This window comes from Saccopteryx bilineata, chromosome 6 (assembly GCF_036850765.1).
Source record: "Saccopteryx bilineata isolate mSacBil1 chromosome 6, mSacBil1_pri_phased_curated, whole genome shotgun sequence".
In the NCBI taxonomy this organism is placed as follows: domain Eukaryota; kingdom Metazoa; phylum Chordata; class Mammalia; order Chiroptera; family Emballonuridae; genus Saccopteryx; species Saccopteryx bilineata.
In genome coordinates, this window is record NC_089495.1 from 157,726,463 (window position 1) to 157,751,916 (window position 25,454).

The 25,454-nt window shown below is 37.6% G+C and overlaps 1 protein-coding gene across 8 annotated transcripts in view; it reads right to left on the reverse strand.

The window, feature by feature from the left end:
• Positions 1-1,111: 1,111 nt before the first annotated feature.
• Positions 1,112-25,454, reverse strand: part of ABCA5 (ATP binding cassette subfamily A member 5) — an 81,863-nt gene continuing 57,520 nt past the window's right edge. For 4 of the 8 annotated variants that reach the window (XM_066238016.1, XM_066238014.1, XM_066238015.1 and 1 more), the window contains 14 exons: positions 24,516-24,590; positions 23,521-23,612; positions 16,202-16,328; positions 12,543-12,657; positions 12,349-12,440; positions 11,367-11,542; positions 10,923-10,998; positions 10,738-10,832; positions 9,465-9,584; positions 8,164-8,220; positions 7,338-7,487; positions 6,997-7,076; positions 5,861-5,916; positions 1,112-5,366 (listed from right to left, as the gene is read on the reverse strand). In XM_066238016.1, coding sequence (XP_066094113.1) covers positions 5,259-5,366; positions 5,861-5,916; positions 6,997-7,076; positions 7,338-7,487; positions 8,164-8,220; positions 9,465-9,584; positions 10,738-10,832; positions 10,923-10,998; positions 11,367-11,542; positions 12,349-12,440; positions 12,543-12,657; positions 16,202-16,328; positions 23,521-23,612; positions 24,516-24,590 — 1,419 coding nt within the window. In that variant the 3' untranslated portion in view covers positions 1,112-5,258. Of the gene's footprint in view, positions 5,367-5,860; positions 5,917-6,996; positions 7,077-7,337; positions 7,488-7,697; positions 7,857-8,163; positions 8,221-9,464; positions 9,585-10,737; positions 10,833-10,922; positions 10,999-11,366; positions 11,543-12,348; positions 12,441-12,542; positions 12,658-16,201; positions 16,329-23,520; positions 23,613-24,515; positions 24,591-25,454 lie in introns of those variants that run through there. The other 4 variants (XM_066238018.1, XM_066238020.1, XR_010726314.1 and 1 more) reach the window with 3 other exon arrangements.

A 25,454-nucleotide genomic window follows, 5' to 3' on the forward strand; every position in this document is an offset into this window, starting at 1 on the left:
TCACATTTGTCTTCTTATTCTGCCAGTCATTCGTGACGAGAGGTAAAAGTCCATGAACTGGAAAACACCAAATATTTAACCTGGTTCCAAACTCAGATACTAGTGATAGCATTTATTTTAATAGGTGAGAAAAAAACTAAAATCAAACTATAATACATACAAATACTTAGTAATGAAATTTTTAAAAAAATTTATGTTCATAATTTTAGAGATTTTAATCTCCAATATGGCGCTGTGAAATAGTTAAGAGGGCTAAGAGTCTGAGATCTACATTTGGTAGTGTCTTGAACAGGTGACAACAGAACTTAGAAAATCATATGGTCATAAATTTAGATGAATCCTAACAATAAAAAGTGAAAAGAAAAATACTGGGATTTAAAAATCTAAAACTTGGTTCTAAGTCCCAGTTGAAAGCTCAGAAGGTCAAAACTCCAACATAAAAGAAGGGCCACTTACCTGAACAGCTGCTAGCTTACTCCTTGAAGGTAGATCTGGGTTTATGCTTATATTACCATTCAGTTATGTCAGAAAGCCCTTAATCAATTCTAATCATTAACTGAGCAACCTAACCAGCACTTGTTTCTTAGTCTCAAGTTACCAAAACATAAACTTTTGTGACCCAAGATGGCCCTTTAATTGATAAATGTGTAACCCTAGTAAAGAAATACGGAAATGTAAAACACCAAAAAAAATTTAGTTCAAATTATTGTATTGATACTTTTGGGGCATCCTGTATTTATGCAAGTGTGGTATGGTAGCAAAGCATTCTAACATTTAGTTTTCTGTATGTTGCCTATTTTGAAGATGGTTGAAATGAATAAAAAGCTGATTTAATTTAAAGAGCGATTAATTAGATTTGCAAGAGTTGCTTAGATGCTTGGGAAGAAGCTATTCTTTAATTAAAAATTTTTTATAATTTATTATTCAATTACAGTTGACATACATTATATTAGTTTCAGGTGTACAACAGTGATGAGACATTTATATACCTCACAAAGTAATCAATTCAATATTTAGTACCCATCTGACACCATACACAGTTACTGCCTAAGTATTTGAGAAAATCAAATTTATTTGAAATTCTAAGAAAATTGGTAAGTACATAGTAGTATTAAATTTTTGGAAATAATTTATTATGTTGAATAAGCACATTATTCTGTACTTGAAAATAAAACTACTCACAATTATAGGGCCAGGTTTTTTCTTCATTTTTAATATGACCCACTCATTTCCATTTATCAATACTAAATAATGAAGAACTCATTTCAGTATACAACATGAAAGGTTGTCCTAAGTTATTAGTTCTTAAAGATTACTACTAATAATATTTTTCTTAAATGACAGCATTAAGAATTACATACATGTTATGAATAAAAAACAACTATTACCTTATAAGAATAGCTGATATAAAAATTTCCACCCAAGAATAAATTCTTTCATTTTGTTATATGTTCTTTCAGAAAAGAAAATTTTAAAAAGTCAATGTTGGCAATATAAAAAATACATTAAGCATTTATACTTTTAAAATAATTAATGCCTATTTATGATTACATAAAAATACAGTATATTTCATCAAATTCCCAGTACAATCAAGATGAAATATTGTATGACCAACAGGACAAAAAAAACAATGATAACAACCACTCTAAGAATTGTGTCCCAATAAGTGTTAGAACCACTAGCAATGTACTTGTCGTGTTATATTCTAGTTAGTTATATAAGGATCTATCTTCCTTCTACTAGACTATAAGATCTTACAGGGCTAAAATTGATAGCCATCCTCCTATCCAAAGAACCCATTACTTGAAACATAGTCATTAATATGTCTGTTAAATTAACTAATTCTAAAGTATTTTAATAATTAAAATAAAAATATTGGTTTAAGGTAGTTTGTGTCAATTTAAAGAAAGAGAATCTACAGCCTTTTATAAAAAACTGAAAAAAAATTAAAAGTCCAAAATATACACCTAATTATGTTTTTAATTGTTACCAACTGCTTGATTCCTAAGTGCTGCAGGCAGAGGTTGTCTTATTTGTTAGTAACTAGTCACTCAGTAAACTTCTGCCTTTACTCTACTTTTAAAATAGATCATAGATAGAAAATATAAACTAGGTGATTTTTTCCCAATTTTTGCCTAACATATGCATTTATATTTATTTGTGTTGCTATAGAAAAAAGTTTTGTAATTTAAGACATTTTAAAGTAAATATATCTTCATTAACATGAACAGTACACTGTAAATAAACATAGATGTCATATTTGACTTTCTGTCTTCTGAATAGGAAAAAATCTATTACTGTGAAAAAGAGAACAGAAATTCCTATAAGTAATTTAATTTATGATCAAAATATTCACTCTAGGCCCTGGCCGGTTAGCTCAGCAGTAGAGCGTTGGCCCAGCATGTGGGAGTCTCAGTTTCAATTCCCAGTCAGGGCACACAGGAGTGACCATCTGCTTCTCAACCCTCCCCACCCGTCTTTTCTTCCCTCAGCAAGGGCTTGAATGTTTCAAGCAAGTTGGCTCCAGGTACTGAGAATGGCTCCATGGCCTGGCCTCAGGTGCGAAAATAGTTTGGTTGCCAAGCAACGGAGCAGCAGCCCCAGATAAGCAGAGCATCGCCTGGTAGGTGGCTAGCCAGGTAGATCTTGTTTGGGGTGCATGCAGGAGTCTGTCTCTACCTCCCCACCTCTCACTTAATAAAAATAATAATAATGATTAACTCTAAGTATGTAAAAACTAAAAAAAAAAATTCAAATACCTTATTTTAAAATGCACAATAGTAGTAAAGAAACTGAACATACTAGAAAAGAACATGATTAGAACTAGTCAGCATAATCTTAACTTTTACATTGTAGGAAAAAAACTTTACTTCACTGATCACACATTCACAAATTTAAAGTGAACATGACCAACTCAATGCACAAAAGGAGGTCAAGTTCTATTTTAGTCAAGCTCTACTTTAAAATAATACATCTCTCTCAGTATGGTTAGGTTAAAAAAAAATATCTATTTAGTCAGCGCCCTAGTAAACTACAGATAGTTTTATTGTTTACATCAAGTTTAAGTGTTCAAAGTAATACACAGCTACAAAAACATATCCCAAAAGAGAAGACCCTGGGTATTTATATGACTATTAGATACTAAAAGATAGCTCTTTAAATTTATGACATCATTTAGCAATGACTTATTTAGAAAATGCAATGTGTTATTTATTAATTTATCTACAAAGGTGAAGATTTTCTTTCAAATGTGTCTGGAATTATCATGCAGTACACTTAAGTTTGGTACTAAAGACCTAAAGGTAAGACCCTCAGATGAAGAATATAAAAGTCTGATATCATGGGGCAAATGACTGTCACTTAATAATAAAAGATTAAAAACTAGTGCCAACTAAATCTTACAAGGAGAAATAACTTAGCTGTGGGTTGTTAAATCCAAGCAGAAACTGTAAGACAGCTCATTTAGATTATTTTTAATTGAATATATTGGGGTGATATTGCTAAAATTATATAATTTCAGGTGTAGAGTTGTATAATACAGGATCTGTATACTGTATGGTTTGTTCAGCACCCTATGTCAAGTTAGAAGACCGCTGAGACAGCTGGTAAAGTGGGCATCTTTAAGAATGTGGACAGCAGTTACCAAAGCAATGAGGAGACAGGGGGAATGTATCAGCCTTATCCTTTGCACTGAGACCAGAAAGAATACTATTTTAAATCAGCTGCTAGAGTCTAAGATCACAGATACTTTATTACATAGTAGAGCTAAAAGTTCATTAAGTTTTGTCTATTTTAAATAGGTAATGATTTCATTAAAGGGTTTGGCTATTTAAAGTAATTCAGTACCATATTTGTCTGGTTTTGCCATTACCACACTCCCAATATTTACTTTCTCAAAGTTAATATTTTCATTCACCTAGCTGAAATATAATATCAATTAGTATTATTTATAGTATATATTACCTATAGTCCATATGTGGGTTCTACAAGGAAGTATGGTTGACCCTTGAACAACATGGGTTTGAACTGCACCAGGTCCACATCTATGCAGATTTTTTTTCAATAAATACATACAGTACTATAAATGAATTTTCTCTTCCTTATGATTTTCTTTTATTCTTTTTTTAAACCATTCCATTGATCTGAGAGAGAGAGGAGGGAGATGGGGTAGGGAGGAGAAGCATCAACTCTGTTGTTCCATTCAGTTGTTCCATTCAGTTGTGCACTCACTGATTGCCCCTTGTACGTGCCCTGACTGGGGATTAAATTCACTATCTTTGCGCACCTGGACAATGCTTTATCCACTAAGTCACCTGGCCAGGACTCTTCCTTATGATTTTCTAAATAACAGTTTCTTTTCTCTAGCTTAATTTATTTTTAAGAATACAGTATATAATACATATAACATAAAACATGTATTAAATGACTGTTAATGTTATTAGTAAGGCTTCCAGTCAACAGTAGGTTCTTAGTTTTTTTTTTGAGGAATCAAAATTTACACACAAATTTTCAACTGCATGGTGGGGATGGTGTCAGCACTGTTAACTCCCACACTGCTCAAGAGTCAACTGTATTCTGTGAGATTACACTAACCATAACCTTACTTCAACTCAGAGTGATATTATATATGTATAAATTTTACTGCAAACAAAAGAAATGGAACATCAAATGCATAAGTTAGCTATGTCTAAAATCACCTAACAGAACAGGTGTCATTTATTATGATTCATGAGTGGGTGTCACTTCCCACAAACTTCTATCTGCAATGAGATTGTTTAGCTTTTAGGATGCCAACTTTCAGTTTCTTTTAGATACTGAAAAGGAGAAGCAAGAAACTTTTGATTTATGTCTTTTTTCTATGTATTATTTATGTGTTTGTTTTTTATTTACTTTGGGACATACTTATCTAACAAGATTATATAAACTAAAAATAAAGATAATTGCTTAAAATAAAATTATCACTGTATCTTTAAGTCATAAATTTAGAAGCACTGTTGTTGAAAGGTACAAAAGTCATTATTAAATTTCACATACAGACTACAGTTCAATATACTTCAGATATAAACATGCAGCTTCAATTAATTATACATGTTTTATTTGAAAAGAAAAACATACAACCACAGCTTTTAAATTAAGAAACTTAAAAAAATTCCAAATGCTTTCATTCTTCCTCAGTTACCATTCAAATAATATATTTTTAAACCAAAGTTAAAATAAAATGAAAGAGAAATTCAGTAAGCAGACTGAGCAATATAAATTCAAAACACGACTCTGTCTTCCTGTGTTCTTTCCCACCACAGTGTGTTGTTCAAAGTTCCACAGCTGTTATCTTCGTCCTCTTGTTCTTTCGTGAGTTCAATAAGAACCTAAATGAAAATAAATAAATGCAGTATTCTGTATCTCAATTACCTCAAAGACTTTTTAACTAAATCAGAAAGAGTATAAGGCTATATCTAATTATATTAACAATTCAAGTATCATGAGATTTATTACTAAGATATTTAAACAGAATAATCTCCATTAATCCACAAACAAAGATAAATATTTTGGAGAACTAATGGATTATTTTAATTACTATATTTAAGTAGCACTATCATAAAAAATAACAAATATTTAAGCAATGTAAATTGATGTGCTAATATAAAATACCATCATCATGACCTACTACTTTACTAAAAGTTGAGCTATTCAAAACAGATGGAGAACATAGAGTTGTTTAAAATTACACAAAGTTTAGGAATAATGTATAAGGATTTGTCTCTGGTTCACAAACTCCCTCCCTTTCCAATATAAATCTAGACAATTAGCTATTATACACTCTATTCTAAAAGAAATTTTTTAAAATTTAACTTTAAAGTACCTGTTCCAGTGTTGCTTGAGAAAAGCTATATTCTTCAATGGCAAAAGTATGTTTAGCTATTAAAATATGAAAACAATATTTTACATATTAATATTTTAAAGAATAAAAATTATTAAGTAACTACTAACTGGCTAACAATTTATCTTAAAAAACCCCTCTGTAATCAACTCATTTAAATTTGAAGCTACCAAAATACGTTATTCTCCTCTATCCCCTCATCTCGCCTTGTTTCTCTTCCACACCTCCACATCCTCACGGTCTCCTCCAAGCACAATATTCTTAATATTACTTGCCTCTTTTTGAAGCATCTCCTCATTCCTTTATCTTATTCCTCATTCTTCCTTTTTTCATTTCTTTTGATTTCTGCTCTCTCCCATTCCTCAATTCCAAAAGCCTGTTCTTGACTTCTTGAACTAGACTTCTCAAAGCATTCATATGTCCATACACTTTATTATATTTATTTCAGGTACTTTTGCAATCTAACGCCAAATTTTCTGGTTTTCTATTCATTCTTTTAATTTAATCCTCCCTAAGTAGTTCAGGTGTTCTCTTTAATCAGGAAATATAGGTGTTTCATAGTTATAAACACCATAAAATAATCTGCATCTGAATACATGCTCCATCCAAGAGCTTAACTCCCTCTTTAACCTACCTACCATTTATTTTTAAAATGACAAGATTCAATTAAGTTTCTTTAAAGCTTTTTGGAATACTAACCCTCCTGCGCTATGAATTTTCCTTTCCTCTCTACTGATGTGGCTTAACTCTTGCTAACTAACCGTTTCTACTTCCATGGTCCAATATGAAGAAAGGATTCAAGAAACTCAGTGCCCTCACTTCCAGACTGAACTAGTGAGGACTAATTAAACAGTTTTAACATAGACGTGATGAGAGAAACTGTAGTTATGCCTACCAAAATAGTAAAAGGTTTTACATTATAATATAGGTAATCTACCCAATCCCAACAATATTAGTCTTTACCTATATCAGATTAATAAAAGATTACCTTCCTATTTATCATAGTTTCTACAATACACTGAGTCAAAATTTTTAAACTTTTTATTTTTTAAACTTTTTAAATAAAATTCTTTTATAATTTGAAAGCTACTTTACCATATTCTTCAAACACTGCTTACCTTCTTCTAGCTTAGAAAAAGATTGTGAAAGGGACTGAACATCTTCCTTAGGAATTTTAAAAGCCATAATTGAAGAAAAACTGAAAATAGATAAAATACAGAAAAAAATTTGAAATCTTAAATTTTTTCCATGCACAATAACTATCATTACTACTAAATAAGAACGTTTAAAAAGTTTAAATAGTATCTAATACTAAATTAGATACAAAACTCCATTAGCTACATTAGACTACATTAATCCAATTGGTAACTATAAATACACCCCCAATACTTAACACAGCAACAATTTTTTTATGATTATTATTCTTCAAAGAATATAATTAAAATTTTAAAATCTTTACCTTTCCTGACGGGTTGCATTTGGGAAAATATACTGAATTTCTCTTTGAAGGCGGTCTACTTCTAAGTTTTCTATCCAGTCCTTTAATTTAATTTCCAAAAAGTAACCTTTTCCAAATTTACTCTTTAGATGTTGGACTGTCCCAATACATCTGTAGTAATTTTTAAAAGAAGGTTCAGATATAAAATTGACAGTTTCAAAAACTAATTTCCCAGCTAAAGAATGATTTAAATAAAATGTTTATGAGTGACACCCTGATGAACTTAGCTACCCAGACAGGGCAAATGTCCCCAATATTACCATCTTATATTTCTAGCACACTTGTCCAAATTAGGAGACCAGCACTGTATGTTACCATTACCTTTATTTGACTTTATTGGAATTTCACCAGTTTTGCGTCTAATGAATGTCCTTGTTTCGTTCCAGGATCTACCCAGGATACCACATTACACTTAGTTGTCAGGCGTCCTTAGTCTCCACTGGTCTGTACAGTTTCTTCCTGTTTCCTCCTTTTTTATGACTTTAGAAAGTTTTGAAAAGAACTGGTCAAGTGTTTTAGTAGAATGCCCCTTAATTTGAAGTAGTCTGATATTTTTCTCATGATTAGACTAGGGTTATGGTTTTTTGGAGAAAATAGCACACAGCTGAATGAAGTACCCTTTCTACCACATCATATCAGGTGGTATGTGATACCCACAAGCCACTGGTGAAATATAGAACAAAAGGCTTTTAGCAATAGGTGACTTTAAAAAGTTTAAACTCTTTAGCATAAATAGCTTCACTTAGCTTCTCTTCCATCTTACACTCTAAGTGACCCCAGGACTTACTTAGGTCTAAAACTCTCTACCCCCAGTGACGTGTCTGTCAGGGGTGGGTCGTAAATCCTAGAATATTCAGAAATGTTTTTGTTAGACATATGAAACATTTATCACTACTGTGTTATCATCTTCAAAGTTTATAGTCTTAATGTGTAGAAATATTTTTTTTTCCTTAAATCAATCCTATAAACACTGTAGTAAGATTTCATGAGCTTACTAGCGAGATTAATGAATACGTTTTACTAATTTTGTACCATGCTTCGCTGAGCACCCCCTCCTTCCCACCCCAACCAGTATGAGACTTCGTCTTTAAAAGCTAGCCCCAAAATGTGTTCGGGGCCACATGATTTGGATGACTTAGGTCTCCGTGTGATCACCAGCTTTAAAATAAAGACTCCTTAATTTGGCTACTTAATTGTGTGGCAAAACATCTGTTTCTCGCTGTTTCGATACAAAACTGTTTGGTTGAGGTAGTAGTCATTATCAGGTGTCTCCACTGCAAAGTCACCAGCCTCCCCTTTCCAAGTACATTAGAAAAGACTGGCTAAATCCTGATCACATTTGGGAGCTAAGGGATTAAGCTCCCCTCCTAGAGGAAGTCGTAGCTACATATTTATTTGAAATTTTTCTGTAAGAAAGAGGAAGAGTTGCCTCTTCTCTCTTATTTATTTATTTACTTTTAAGCCCCCCCCCCTTGATTTCAGAGAGAAGGGGCGAGGGAGGGAGGGAGGGAGAGGGAGAGAGAGGAATGAAGGGAGGGAGGGAGAGAGAGAAAGAGGGAGGGAGGGAGAGAGAGAAAGAGGGAGGGAGGGAGGGAGGGAGGGAGGGAGGGAGGGAGGAAGAAGCAGCAATTCACTGTTCCACTTAGTTGTGTGTTCATGGATTGCTTCTATTCAATATATGCGCTGACCAGGGATCAAACCTGTGACATCAGTGTGCCAGAACAGTGCTTCATTCACCGAGCACCCAGCCAGAGACCCCAACTTATTTATTCAATCATTTATATAAGTATGAATTCATGTATATTTATTTTATACTTTGGGTTATGATCCAATATATTGCCCATCAATTTAAAAAAATATATCATACTTGAAATAATCCTAATTGTTGATTAAGCCAATTTCAAATGCAAAGTAGCTAGCCATATTTTGGTAAAAAAATTACAAATTTCTGAGAAATCTATAGAAAGCAAACTGATTTCAAAACTCAAGAAAAAACTTTTTACCATTTAACTTAGTACGTGTTTTTTTTACATGATGACATTTAAAATTGCCGTCTCCCATCCCCCAAATGAATGTTCGGACATCTACCTTAATTGTCCAGATACCACGATAGCCACTCGGTCACAGACAGCCTCTGCTTCCTCCATATAATGAGTGGTCAGAAGAGCAGCCCGCTTTTTGTTTTTAAATGCAGTTCTAATTGCTCGCCTATAAAACATAAAATAAAGAGAGAAAATGATCTAAATGTTCATGAAAATACCTGGGTTTTTAAAAAATCCAACTATTTGGTTAATTAGGGTAATTAAAATATCAAATTCTGTTGCTGTAGTTATTCTATTTTACTCAACTATGATTTTTCTATTTTAATTTATTTACCTTTTCTTAAAAGCTTGTCAAATAGGAATTTCATAGTTTCAAATGTTTCTATGCTTTAAAAAATGAATTATAAAAACTGATGCCTTGCCCTGGCTAGTTGGCTCAGTGGTAGAGCGTTGGTCCAGCGTGTGGAAGTTTCGAGTTCGATTCCCAGCCAGGGCATACAGGAGAAGCGCCCATCTGCTTCTCCACTCTTCCCCCTCTCCTTTCTCTCTATCTCTCTCTTCCCCTCCCGCAGCCAAGGCTCCACTGGAGCAAAGTTGGCCCAGGCGCTGAGGACAGCTCCATGGCCTCCACCTCAGGCACATTAGAATGGCTCTGATTGAAGCAGAGCAATGCCCCAGAGGGGCCAAGCATCGCCCTATGGTGGGCATGCCGGGTGGATCCTGGTTGGGCACATGCAGGAGTTTGTCTGTCTGCCTCCCTTCCCTCCACCCCCATTTCTCACTTTGGAAAAATACAAAAAAAAATTTTTTTTTGATACTTTTTCATGTTATAACAAAAACAGCCATAAAATCATAGGAAAACCTTAACATGCAACCAAACCTTACATGCTATAGACATGTAAACCTAGGCTCGTAAATTTGGTCAACTAATTAGCACTGTGAATTCTAGAAAGTTCCAACATAACTTCAACACAATATTATGAGAATAAAATATAATTTATTTGTTAAATGACTAGGAAAAAAATTTTAAAACTATTCAGACAGAAATATTCTTTATTTTAATAATTCCATACTCATTTTTGTTCTGAAATATATATTAATATAATACTTCATGAAAAATATAATAAAGTTTAAAAAGTTTACAGGATTCTCTAGTAATCAAAATATTTCATTTTAATTATATTTTATTATTTGTGTAGGATTTAAATTCAATATGCATATGTAACTAATACAAAATATTTAGTTATAGTAAACTATTCTTTTGTTCTAAAGTAAAATATAGTATAACGTGTCTCAAGTGCCTTTAGTGTTCTACTCACCACATGTGCTGTTTGGCCTTAGGATCCATACCTGTAGATGGTTCATCTAGCAAAGTAATCTGAGGGTTCCCCAGCATGCTTAGCGCAAAACACAACTAGATGGAAGAAATGAGGGGCATTCAAAACAAGGAATTTTATCAGGACAGCATCAGGCACTAAACATACATGTTGTTTAATAAAAGTACCTTTCGTTTGATTCCTGCAGGTAGTTTCTTTATACTTTTTTGAAGATGTTCTTTCAAATCAAGTGCATTTGTTATTCTGCAAAACAGATAATAAAATATGAGTATACTACCACTCATTATCTGTGAACACTGACATTCTTTTTTCTAGAATACTAAGCTGAAGTCTCCTACTTAGACCTTCAATTTACATTTTAAACAAGTTAATTTCTTGATTTAAAAGGTTGACTTTTAATTAAAATAAGTTTCATGACAATTATAGGTAATTTATTCTATAATTAGAAATTGAAAAATTGCCTTTTTGTTTTCATAGCTATAATTCAGTAAAGAATATATGAAAAAGTAATGACCATTTTCTATGAAAATTATGATACATGAAAATGCTTATTATGAAATTTTTAAAATATGAAACTTTTCTCCAGGTAACAAAAATATTCTACATTTTACCCATTTGTGACTTCCTTTATGTCACTTGGACTCATTCCCTTCACAGCTCCATAAATTTCAAAATGTTCCTGCAATGTAATATCTGACCACAGTGGGTTTATCTGAGGACAGTATCCCATACACTTAATGGAATCATCATCTTCAGCTGGGTCTAAAGAATAATCTCCTAGAAATACCTACAGAAAGACAAACCAACTTTATATAATTATTTTTGCTTAATTAACATTGTGAAAGAAGTGGCATGTGAATTAATTCAAATTCCTTCCTAGAGATAGGGTAAGATTTTTACTCCTTTTGAAAAAGGAAGGACCTAACTAGCTAAGAGTTTAGTGACCCGGCCGGGAAAAGTAGTTAGGGATGTGGCACTGTTGGGAAAACAAGCCCCAGTTTCAACTAAGATGATGATCGAGGGCTTCGTTGGAAAGTGATAGATGAGCCAGGGAGGAAAGCACATTTGGTCATTGGAATTTCTACAGGGTTAAGAAATAGTCAACATAAATAATAAGGCAAAAGCCCAAAGGAAATAGTGGGCCTGGCATTTTCCAGGAAAGCAATGAGCCAGTGTGCTTCGTGGGAAGAGAAAAAGGGCGAGAGGTGGAGATAAGACCAGAACAATTTTGTGCAGTTTCCACAAAGTGCTAAATGATATTCTTATAATCAAAGACTGACTGATGGCAGTGTCAAGATTAGCTCCCATACCCCCTAAAGTTAATACTATTGTCTTCCATAAAGTTGGGGGAAAAATCACCCATCCATGTAATAATTATAAAAGCAAAAATACTATACATGTGTGTCATCTACATATAAGTACCAACATTTTACTATGTACATTATTTTTATAGCTAACCAAAAAAAATCAATTTTATATTAAAAATTTAATATTAAAACAATATTTAGCATCAAAGTCCGAATCTATCATTAAAAAATTTTAATGAAAAATACAAATTATAGTCAGCATAGCCCACACTGTTGTATATCATACCTGGCCTGAAGTTGGTTCAATATCACCAACCAGAATATTAATAATTGTGCTTTTGCCTGCACCATTTGGGCCCAACAGTCCCAAGATCTCACCTAAAGGAATTGAAAGAAAAATTATTACATGTAAATCAGATTTAAAATGGAAATGATTCTTCTGAAAACATTATTTAAGAAAAAAAACAATTAAATACCAGCCTTTTTTCACACAGAAAGAGATGTATTTAGTTGCCACTTTCTTTAATTTTCTTGTAAGAAAATCTTTCTTGTCATCGTATTCTTTATGCAAATTGCTGACCATAATGGCTGGTTTCTAACAAGGGAAACAGGATTTAAAAAAAACAACGTTATAAATCAGAAACGTGTTATGAAATAACAAGGCTGCACACAACTCACATCCATATCATAAGAACTATATTGCTAATAAAGGGTATTATATAAATAAATATCTGTTTGCCACTGAGATAGTGACTTATTCAAGTGTGAGTAGATAATCGCACAGTGGTGTCTGGAGCAGATGTGGGACAGTTGCACATCCCCAGCAGAGCAGAGGCAGGGCAGCCCATAAGACTCAGGAAGTTTCTGGTGCCATGAGAGATACAGCCGGTTGGTCAACAGTATTGTTTTAACATGCAGCTGAGTCCTGGTGAGCAGACAGGGAATCAAAGGGAGCCCTACAAAGTGTTGCTTACAAAGTTTTGACTGAATCTACGCTTCCTAAACCAGTTCAGAAACCACCCCAAAGTAATATTAATAATAGGCCAAGTAGTAGAAATCCCATTGTAAAACTGAATGGGCTTGCTATGGAAGGGGGAGAGCCTGCCATCTACAGGCCATTAGATCCAAAGTCTTTCCCAAATTATAGAGCTAATTACAACTTCAGGGCATGCACAATCAGAGAACTTCTCGGAACTCATGATATGCTTATACACATTATAAACCCTCTAGAAATGTATATAATATATAACATTTCCCATACTCATATAGCCTTGATCCTATTATGTTAATGAATCACGTGTGGATAAAGAACAGAATTAGGAACTAAATGCTGGTTCGAAACCATGAGGACGCCGGCTTGAGCGTGGGCTCACCAGTTGGAGCGCAGGGTTGCTGACTTGAGCGTGGGATCATAGATATGACCCATGGTCGCTGGCTTGAGCCCAAAAGTCACTGGCCTGAAGACCAAGGTTGCTGGCTTAAGCAAGGGGTCACTCTGCTGTAGCCCCCCAGTCAAGGCACTTATGAGAAAGCAATCAATGAACAACTAAGGTGCCACAACAAAAAATTGTTGCTTCTCATTTTTCTCCCTTCCTGTATGTCCCTCTCTCTCTCTCTCTCTCTCTCAAAAACAAAAGTCAATCAAGAAAAGGTTAGATTTTTTTTAAATTTTTCCACTGATTTGAGACAAATTGAAGGGAGAGAGAGAGAGAAAGCAGGGAGGGGAAAAAGAAGCATCAACTCATTGTTCTACTTGGCTGTTACACTTAGTTGTACATTCACTGGTTGCTTCTTATATGTGCCCTGACTGGGAATCAAACCTGTGACCTTGGTGCCCTGGGACAATGTTCTACCCACTGAACAACCTGGCCAGAGTCAAGTTTTCTTACTGTAGAATTTCTCCGACCTTGTACTTTATTTTTGTGTACTTTACATTTTTTATATTACTTTTATATAATTCAAGTATTTTTTCAATATGAAATTAATGTAAACATGCAACCCCTGTATTTCAGCACCCAATCTGGCCTTGCCAGTTTCATGCATATCCTTCCAGGATATTCTCTCGATGTGTGTGTATATTTGCTTTAAGAAAGTATCATTCTGTAACAATACTTTTTTAATTTGAAATATAACTAGCCTGACCAGACGGTGGCTGTTGCAGTAATATAATGTTATAGTAATTAAATATATAGAAATATAGAAAAATATGGAAGATATATAGAAATAATTAGGATATGATATTAAAAGCAATTAAGGAAATTAAATAAAGTTATGCCATCTGGATAGGAATTAATATGATAAACAGACTCTGATTTTCAAGCAGGGCCCAGTTAGTGTGTGTATGAAGTTATACATAGATAAGAAGTGGCTTGATGTCATAACTCTATAAGTTAACATAAACAAGAAGTTTCCCTAGGAACACCTTAAAAGTGGCTTGGCCTGACCTGTGGTGGCGCAGTGGATAAAACATCCACCTGGAATGCTGAGGTCACCAGTTCAAAACCCTGGGCTTGCCTGGTCAAGGCACATATGGGAGTTGATGCTTCCTGATAATTAGTTTAAATTTTTATTAAATAAAAAAAAAGTGGCTTGATGTAACATTTCAGTAGATTAACATAAAAAGGGCTCCCTGCGAGGACTGGGGGAGGGGGGTGAGGTGATAATCCTGTAGATTGACACCTGTTAGAAGGTGTTGGCCAGAAAAAGTACTAAAGCTAAGGGGCACCGCCCAGCCTCCAATTCTGAACATGGACTGTCTCCACGCTGCTCTGACCAAATACAGCCAAGAGGAGCACACTGACAGGGCCCCCGTAAGCTGTACCCAGGCACGCCAAAAGGATTTGTGAATAATCAACTGCCTGTGTAATTCTTGCAATTTACTTGTGTGTCGGTCGTGTCTTTCCTCTGGTGGCAGTTGGTCTCAGCACTGATAGTAAGGAGACCCCCCTTTAAATAAGATACTTCAAGAATATTTTATTATTTAGGCCAAGTGTTCAGAGAGATTTTGTAAATATAATTTTGTACTTGTGTAATTTACAAAATCTCAAGATCGTATTCCTGCTTAGGAAGGGCCGTGATAATTTAAATGAAGAGGTTTTCATACTTAGAAGGTTTTGTATAGATAGGAGGAGGAAGGCGGCTTGGACCCCCTCCCTTCTCTACACCTGGGTGAAAGAAGGTAAAACAGCCAGGAATATAGCAGGGGGAAGGGAGACTTGAGTAACTCTTCCCTCTTCCCCTTTCTTTCTCCTTAATGGGCGATCTACTAATGATTACCCTCTGGCATCCTGTAAGCCCCCTCCCATTCTGAAATCATGTAATTGAGGACAAAGGAATCACATGAACTTACATTCTGTAAAAGGTATATAAGATGTAAGAAATCTAATTTTGGGAGCATGTGTCTTTGGAGTTATAGCCCCATATGCTCCACTGGCTTAATAAATTCTCTTTTTTCCTCTTATAAGTTGTCCAAGTGTCAATCCTCCAAGGTTTTGCTCTCCTGCAACAGTAGATTCCTCTGAGTTGCCTGGAGACTAGTCTCAAAGAGGCTGCCAGCACTGCTGATAAGCAGGAGTGTCCCACTGCTGGGGAAGTTGAATCGGGGACGCCTGATCTACGCAGAGCTTGGGCTCTACTGGGACAGTGGCACAGTAGATACAGTGTCGATCTGGGATGCTGAGGACCCACGCTTGAAACCCTGAGGTCATGGGCTTGAGCACAGGCTCATCTGGCCTGAGCGTGGGGTTGCTGGCTTGAGCCAAAAGGTCACTGGCTTGAAGCCCTAGGTGGCTGGCTTGAGCAAGGGGTCACTGGCTCGGCTGGAGCCCTCAGGTCAAGGCACATATGAGAAAGCAATCAATGAACAACTAAACTGCTGCAACCAAGAATTAATGCTTCTCATCTCTCCCCTTCCTGTCTGTCTGTCCCTATCTGTTCCCCCCCCCCTCTCTCGCGCTAAAAAAAAAAAAAAAAATTTAAAGATCATTCCCCCCAAAAAAATGTAAGTAGACAAAAAAATTTTTTCAAAGACCTTTTTCAGATTGATTCATAGAGAAGGAAAATACTTTTCAGATTAATTCCTATGCATGGGAAACTGATCATTGCACATTTAACACGACTTAGCAAAAGGACTAAATTACCTCTTCACAACACTGGCAACTCATCAGCTCTCTGACCTTTAGTCTTTCTGCTCTGACATCTTCATCTTCATTCTCATTGTTGGGTGGTTCTGGAAACTTCCTATTTTTGGACTTTGTTGAAAGGGTCCTAAATATATCAAGATAGTATATTTTCAAATAATTAAAATAATAAGAAATTCAAGCACTGCATAGAGAAAAGAATGAAAAAAAATTACCAATATGAGAGCTATAGTTATCCCTAAAAGATGGAATTAAAGAACTATTTTTTCTTCACTTACACCATTTAGATATTATCTAATTTCATATCAATATTATTTATGACCAGTATGTGTTAGGCACTACTTCACAAAAAGACAAAAGGATAAAAAAACAGAAAACAATAATAGCGCGCCCCTCACTCAAAGAATTTCCAGTCTGTATGTCAGTGGGATTACCCTGATTAGATGTAGAGTGCTGATGTCTGAATCCACAGAAACACCACAGAGGTAGGCAGAGGAAAAAGTGCTTCCAAAGGAAAACCAGACTGTAAGTGGAAGTAAGGTAAAAAGGAGAATAGGAGTTGATATATGGAAAACAATGGAACAAAAGAAAAGTATAAGGAGTGATAGATATGTGTATTTCAAACTGCCCTCTTGATGTTCCACTTATCTGTCAGACCTCACCCTTACTGGACTATTGCCCCTGAGACAGAGGAATTCCAAAAAGCTGACAAGCCACCCCAAGGAGGGGCTCCGGACATACCAGGACTTTTGATTCAATACCCACAAGCTCAAAATTCTTCTTGACCCCATATAATTTGTCCCCCAAGCTTGTACTGGTGCACTTCTCCCAGAGGAGTGCCCCGGCAAGTCTTTCTCCTCTAATAAAGCCTGCACACCTGGTGATCGAGTGCCGTCTCATTCTTACATCTGGTGCCGAAACCCGGGACAAGGTACTAACTGCCTGGACGATCCCTCTTTGCCGTCCAAACTTACAACCAGGGAAGCAATGGGCAGCGGCAGCTCGTCCTGGGCTTACTCCATTCCGTTTAGTCGTGTAATTGTAGGTCGATTGGCTAGCAGTCTAACCCTGTCCTGAACCCCTGCTGGACCAGAAGCTAAGGAGTTTCTCCCTTCCCCTTCCCCGGTTGGCCTCTAAATTTCTCTCTAAAAACACCCCTTCCTGGTTGGACGGTTTTCTCTGACACGTCTCACATTTTGAGGGGTTTGACTTTCAGTCTCAGTGGACTGCACGGAAAACTAGGCACCTAGCCAAACCTCTCCACTCTCTCGGACTTCTCGTCCTCGGAGCTCCCTGACAGGTGGTGACGACCTCTATCAGGGATGACTCCCCCACACGGAGATTCTCTCCTCTTGGGACAGTGACAAAAAGAGGAGACGCCCCCTCTTGCTCACCTGTCTCCACTATGGGCTCTTTAGAGTCTAAGCCTTCCGACCAGACCTCTCTAGGATGTTTCATAAAAAAACCTCACCAAACTCGGTCTCTCAGACCTCAAACCGAAGAAATTAATCTTCTTCTGTAACACAGCATGGCCTCAGTACAGACTAGACAATGACTCCCATTGGCCTGAAAATGGGGCATTCGATTACAATATCCTAAGAGATCTTGACAATTTCTGCCACCAGATGGGGAGGGCATGAGAAATTCCTTACGTGAAGGCTTTTCTTCTCCCTTCTTTCCTGTTCTTAATTTCTGTACCTCTGTTCTACATGCAGGCTGTTTTTGGCCAAAAAAACCTCACCTAAAACCTCTGATCCTAATCTTTTCTTCTCCATGGACTCTCAACTCTCTCCTTCTCCTGTCTGACCCCTGAGGGCACCCCTTCTCTCGGGACCCCTCTCTGGTCTTTCTGAAAATCTTTTCCACTTGAGTCTCTCCCCTCCAGAAAGCCCCCTCCCTTTGCAGAAACCTGTTTTCTCATTCACCTACAATACCACACTCTCTCTTTCTCTTCCCCTGCTGGCCAGGGGCCCTTCCCTTCTCCACAGTGTTTTTAAACCCCTTCTCCCTCCTTACAGATGGACAACTCTGTCCCTTTTTCTTATTTGACCCATTCCCCCACCCCACCGGCTTCGGCTCTCTTTTTTTCTTCTTCGACCCATCCTTCCCCCTCCTCAGAGACTGACTGTGCCTTCCACTACCCCTCGTCCTCTCCCCTTTCCTCAGAGCTCTAAATCCTTTTGACTCCTCTGACCACATGGTGCCACACCAATACTTTAACCTCCTTCCTCCTCCTCCTGCAGATTCTGACCCTCATTCTTTTCCATCCAGCTGCTCACATTGTCCATCTGTCTGCTTTCTCTCTTCCTCCCCTCTATGCTGGCAACTCCCTGCCATCTCGAAAAACATAAAAATCAGAATTGTATATTAAGCTATGGGAGTAAGTAATCTGTCTTGTCTTTGTCAGAAAATACCTCTAGTATAATTTTAATTGAAACAAGTAAAGCGCGCTCATTTAAATTCCTTAATTCATAATACGTATGTGAAGTCTTTGTTTAATGTGTAAATGTGTCTGTTTCTAAGGCCTTAAACCAATAATTACCCACCTCTTAAATCAAGGCTTACCCATCCCCACGGACTCTCTCTGCAATACCCATACCCTTCCTGTTCAAAAACCTTCAGGAGCTTATTGCCTCGTACAAGCCTTACACCTAATCAATGAGGCAGTAATTCCCCTCTATCCAGTAGTCCCTAATCTCTACAAGTTAGTCACACATTTTCTCAAACACCACTCACTTCAGGGTCCTAGACCTCAAGAATGCCTTTTTTACCATTCCTTTACACCTTGATTCTTACTTTCTGTTTGCATTTACCTTTATTTAAACTGACCCAGACACTAATGCAGCCCAGCAATTTACATGGACTGTCTTACCCCAGGGGATCAAAAACAGCCCACACCTGTTTGGGCAGGCACTAGCTCAGGATTTAGCAGCGTGCAATCATAAAACTAGTACTCTCTTACAATATGTAAATAACCTACTCCTCTGCAGCCCCTCCCTGCCTGCCTCAAGGAGACACTGCCACCCTTCTTAACTTCCTCACTGTGAAGGGATATTGTGACTTCTCTGCTAAGACTCAACTTCACTCTTAGTTAGTCCATAGTCTATCTGGGCATCGCTTTAACCCCCACCACTTGAGGTCTCACCCTAGATCTAATTCAGACCCTCCACAGTCTACAAACACATACCACCTGCAGATAAAATCTTTTCTTTCCTCAGTCTAATAGAATTCTTTAGACACTGGATTCCCAATTTTTCTCTCTTAGGCAAACCCCTCAGTGAGATCTTCTGAGCATGGCTTTTAAGGTCTATAATGACCAAGGAAGTAACAGAAAAGGCAAATAAGGCCCAAAAGAAGTCAGGAAATACCAGCTTTTGGCATACACTCTTAAAGGCTCCAGTGCCCTAAAGGGCTTCATAGAATTCCATCAGGGCCCTACTTCAAGAGTGAAAAGAAAGGTCATTGAACTGAAGCCTGTCAGGCTTCCCGGAAACATCAAGGGACACACCTCTGCTGTGGAAAGAGGGAACATGAGAAGTTAAGCTGCCCCCTTGCTCCATGGAGGGAGGGTTCAGTCTCTTCTAGCCCTGCTCCAGCTACCTGTGACCTGACCTTGCCCAGCATGCTGGGAATTGCCACTGAAGACCCAAGGACATCGTTCAGGTGCCTAAGGTATTTCTTCCAAATAGCAGATAAGCTAATCTCATTTCTTGTAAACACAAGGGCCATCTACTATGCCTCACTTGAATATTTAAGTTTTATTTATCCCCAAAAATCTCTACTGTGGGTATTGACAGTTTGATTTTGTTACTTTATTTAATGTATAATATCTTCATTATTCCTCTTATCTCAATGCCCCATGCCTATTATAGGCTGGGACCTGCTGCTAATTCCAGCTAGAAGCAGTGGCCACTATGACTTAAACTCTAACTGCAAAGTGTAGAAATGTAACCACCCTTTCCCTAAGTACTTGCAGGATTTACAGGTCACTCAGCAAACTGTTCAAAGACTGTCCAAGAGATACTTCCAGTATTACATCACTCAAGGACTAACATTCACGTAGACAGGTCCACACACCGTGATCCTGACAACTCCCACTGTTGCTAAGGGCGACTCTTTCCTCCACCCTGACCATCTGGAGCTCAGAAACAGAGAAACGAAACTGACCCCTTGTCCTTCTATTCTCTATTCACCTCTCAGCCTGCCTCACCCAATCAGGGGCTCTCTACTTATATGGGACCAACAACTATATGTGTCTCCCTACTAATTGGACAGAAACCTGTACCCTAATCTATCTCACCGCAAATGTCAACCTAATCCCACCTCATGAGCCTCTTCCAGTTTCTAGTACACTACCCATCAATCTAAGGACCAAACGAGCTATACAGGTTATTTCACTTCTTGTTGCTTTAGTAATCTCTACAGAAGTAGGTCTAGGGGCAGGGGGACTGGCCACTTCCGTCTTATCCCCCCCCCCAAAGCCCTGTGAATTCATAAACATGGAATCAGTGGTTTCACACAAACTGGGTGTCTTGACTATTGCCTTTCATTAATCCACTCACTCTCCTATTTATTTTTCTAACTATTAGACCCTGCCTCTTACATTTGTTCACTAGTTTCTTACAGAACCGCACGCAGACCTTCGCCAATCAGAAAATTGGAAAAATCTACCTAACCCTACACACCAACCCTGAAACCTGCCCTTGCAAAACAGAAAAATCTGAAACCCTGTATCAGCAAACCTCCTAAATCCTATCTTTCAACCCCTACATGTCCCCTAACCCTAAAACTCTCCCATATCCCTGAAGAACTAGGAGAATAAATAGCAATCACCTCTTAATGCTTCTCAGTCTTTTTATCCTTCACATAGTAAGGGGACAAGATCGCTGGGTCTTCTTGGCTGAAGAAGAGCCTACAAATGGACATGAAACATTTCTTTTAACTCAAACTAACTGCTCTCTCCAGGGCTGCCAGGAAAGAATATCTCTAACTTTACCATGGAAGAACTTTCACCCCCGCTATACAACCCTCCTTATCTCTGCATTCCTAATCTCCATATACTTGCCCCCTTCTTTATCAAGTTCCTACAGGCCCAGATGAGAGAAATCTCTAGGATTACCTACAGTCAAATGCTCCTACACTCCTATTCTCCAATACCCCAAGGAGAACTTCACGAGAGAAATATCAAATAGGTAGGGATGACAGCAGGAAAAAGCCGCCCCTCAGCCCAAGAAGTTCCCTCCTGAATGTTCTCCAAACCCCCTTCCTTTTAAACCACACATATTCAGTCCTTCTAAAAACTTACACCAACAGGTTCCCTGTCTCTAAAAATCTCCACATTTCCTCCCACTCAAGAGGAACCAGACCAGCACGTCTCATGAGGCTCATCCAGGAGACCACGTATCACCATGTCACCCTGTTCAATCAGCACTCACAGCAAACAATTCACAATTATTACCTCGCAAGATTTTTTTTACTTCTTCACTCAGGTGTTCGAAGACATCGCCTGGTTCAGATCTGACAGCATGGAAACTGACGACCTCCTTAACTGGATGAGGGACTTGGCTTGGCAAGGTTCCCTTCTTGAGTTCTCTCCAGAAGAAGCAATAATTTTCCAATTTTTTCTCCTTTTTCTCCTCATCACTCTTCACCATATATTATAAAATAATAACTGCCTTTCTTTTATATGTAACCACAGAGTTGAGAAATGATAGATATGTGTATTCCAAACTGCCCTCTTGATGTTCCACTTATCTGTCAGACCTCACCCTTATTGGACTATCGCCCCTGAGACAGAGGAATTCCAAAAAGCTGACAAGCCACCCCAAGGAGGGGCTCCGGACATACCAGGACTTTTGATTCAACACCCACATGCTTGAAATTTTTCTTGACCCCATATAATTTGTCCCCCTAGCTTGTACTGGTGCACTTCTCCCAGAGGAGTGCCCCGGCAAGTCTTTCCCCTCTAATAAAGCCTGCACACCTGGTGATCAAGTGCCCTCTCATTCTTACAAGGAAAAGTCAATCAAATTAAAGGCTGCTTAGTTAAATAAATTGAGCCTACTTGACAAGACAAAGAGGAAGTCATTAGTTACCTTACTGAAAATACTATTAATAGAGAGGTAAGGGTAAAAACACATGAATCATCAGGGAAATGCAAATAAAAACCACAATGAGACACCACTTCAAATCCACTAGAATGGCTAAAATAAAAAAATAAACAATAACCCATATTGGCAAGAATTGGAGGAGACAGAACCCTCATACATCCCTAATAAGAATGTGCTGTGCACCCCCTTTTAAGCAGTTTTGCCAGTTTCAGTTACCTGAGGTCAACTGCAGTCCAAAAACATTAAATGTAGAATTCCAGAAATAAAAATTCCCAAGTTTTAAATTTCATGCTGTTCTGAGTAGCATGATGAAATCTCAGTGTCCCACTTTGTCCCACAGGGAACGTGAATCATCTCTTTGTTATCAAATCCCTCTGGGCTATCAAACTGACTATTTTAGAATCATAGCACTGTACTTTTGTTCAAGTCACCCTTATTTTAGTTAATAATGGCCACAAAGCACAAGAGTAGCAAAGCTGGCAATTTGGAATAGAAGCCATAAAGTGCTTCCTTTAAGTGAAAAGGTGTGTAGTTATAGGGAAAAAACACAGCATACACAGGGTTTGGCACTATTTATGATTTTAGGCATCCATTTGAGGTCTTGGAGAGTAACCCCCACAAATAAGGAGTAACTAAAGTAAAAAGGTGCAATCACTTTAGAAAACAACAGTCTGTCACTTCACCAAAAGGTTCAACATAGAGTACCATATGTCATCAATTCCATCACTAGGTATCCACCCAAGAGAAATGAAGACATATGTCCACCCAAATACTTGTACACAAATATTCATAGCAGCATTATTTGTAATAGCCAAAAGGTGGAAACAACTCAAATGTCCATCAACTAATACACATTACTCAGCATAGATAAAGAAACGAAGCACTGCTACATACTGCACCAAGTATGCACCTTTAAAACATTATGCTAAAGTAAAGGAAGTCAGACAAAAACAGACTCTGTATTGTACTCTGTATTCCACTTATATGAGTATGTTCAAAACTGGCAAATCTGTTATCTGGAGACAGAAAAGTAGATTAGTGAGTGCACAGGGCTAGGAAGCATGGGTGGAGGGGGGAAAGAGTGACAACTAAGGGGTACAGGATTTCTTTTGGGGGTGATAAAATGACCTAAAATAAGGTTATAGTAATAGCTGCACAACTCTGTAAATATGCTGAAAAACATTAAAACTTAAAAAGGAATTAACTGACCAGAAAAGGGGATCCTTTCTTATTGATCTGCCTCCATATTTTTTCTCATAGTACTGTAAGAGGAAAATCCATAGTATACACTGCAGGTAAGGCTGAAAGAAACCACACAGAACAGCTCATGATTGATAGAGAGAACAAAGACCACACACATCAGTTTCCTGACTGACACCAACAAATTAACCACAATTTTTCTTTGCATGTCATATCATTTAAGAATAGATTTTAATACAAACTAACGTAGATTTTTTATTTTTTTATTTTTTGCATTTTTCTGAAGCTGGAAACAGGGAGAGACAGTCAGACAGACTCCCGCATGCGCCCGACCGGGATCCACCCGGCACGCCCACCAGGGGCGATGCTCTGCCCACCAGGGGGTGATGCTCTGCCCATCCTGGGCATCGCCATGTTGCGACCAGAGCCACTCTAGCGCCTGAGGCAGAGGCCACAGAGCCATCCCCAGCGCCCAGGCTATCTTTGCTCCAATGGAGCCTTGGGTGCGGGAAGGGAAGAGAGAGACAGAGAGGAAGGCGCGGCGGAGGGGTGGAGAAGCAAATGGGCGCTTCTCCTGTGTGCCCTGGCTGGGAATCGTACCTGGGTCCTCCACACGCTCTACCACTGAGCCAACCGGCCAGGGCTAAACTAATGTAGATTTTTTTGTAAGATAATCTTTCATCTTTATTTCTATTTCTGTAAAGTTCACTGTTGTCAGTTTCATAAAATACAAAGGGAAAAAAAAGCTTTGTTTTTGATTCTAGAAAAACAGAATCATAATTAAATAGAATTGTTAACATAAAAAAAAGCCAAGAATATTAAAATGGACATATTCAATAAATGAAAGGTATTACCATCAAAACTCACATTAGCTAGTATTAACACACTTGACTTCTGATGCACCTTCATTTTATGCAACAGAATAAGAACTAAAATGAGGTAAAACCATACAACCAAACTATCCTTCAGGTACAAACTAACAGAGCATTTTTGTTATTTCTTACCGATATGACAGCCACGAAAAGCCTATCCCATGGATTATAGGTATCCTCATTTTTTCGAATATCCTTCCAAGAAACCTAAGATAAAAATTATTGAAAATATATATGCTGCTGTGATGTTTTAAGATGGCATTTGATCTTTGACCCTGGTTCCTGGTACATAGCTTCTAACACCCTTGGAATTTCCTACATGTCAGAGATGAAAACAGTATTTTTTGTTATTTAAAACGAGCCCCTTTCCACCAAAGCTGAGGTGACTGTAGGAGGAAGATGAGGGCAGGTTGTCAGAAGAACCAACCAAGTGATTAGAAGGTTGGAACTTTCAGCCCCATTCACCCACTGACCACTAGAGGGGGGAAAGGGGTTTAGAGATGAAGTCATCATGCCAAGTCATAGAACTTTATAATAACCCTAAATACAGGGTTTGAAGAGCTTTCAGGTTGAATACATGCATGTGCTAGGGAATGGTACACTCCAAACTCCACAACGACAAAAGTTTCTGCACCTGGGTCCATTCTGGATCTTGCTATGTATCTCCTAACCTAGCTGTTCATTTGTGCATCTGTTGTAGTAAGTTGGCAATAGGAAATAGTGCTTCCCTGAGCTCTATAAGCCATAATAGCAAATTACTGAACCTGAGAAGGCGTCACAGAATCCTTCTGTCTGATTTGGGTTTGAAGCCAAATCAGACAGAAGGATTAATAACAGCAGATCCACTACTTATAACTGGCATCTGAAGTGTGGGTGGGGAGGGAAGTCTTAGGGGATAAGGCCTTAAACTGTGGGTCAGCGCTAACACCAGGTAATGAAAGTATTGCTTTATTTGAGAAAAAAAACCCCACACATTTGGGGTCAGAAGTGTTGTAATTTTATTTTAGCTGCAACTTGTAGAAATATTTAGATTAAAATGAAAAATATGCATTTTGTTCAGCAAACATGTAT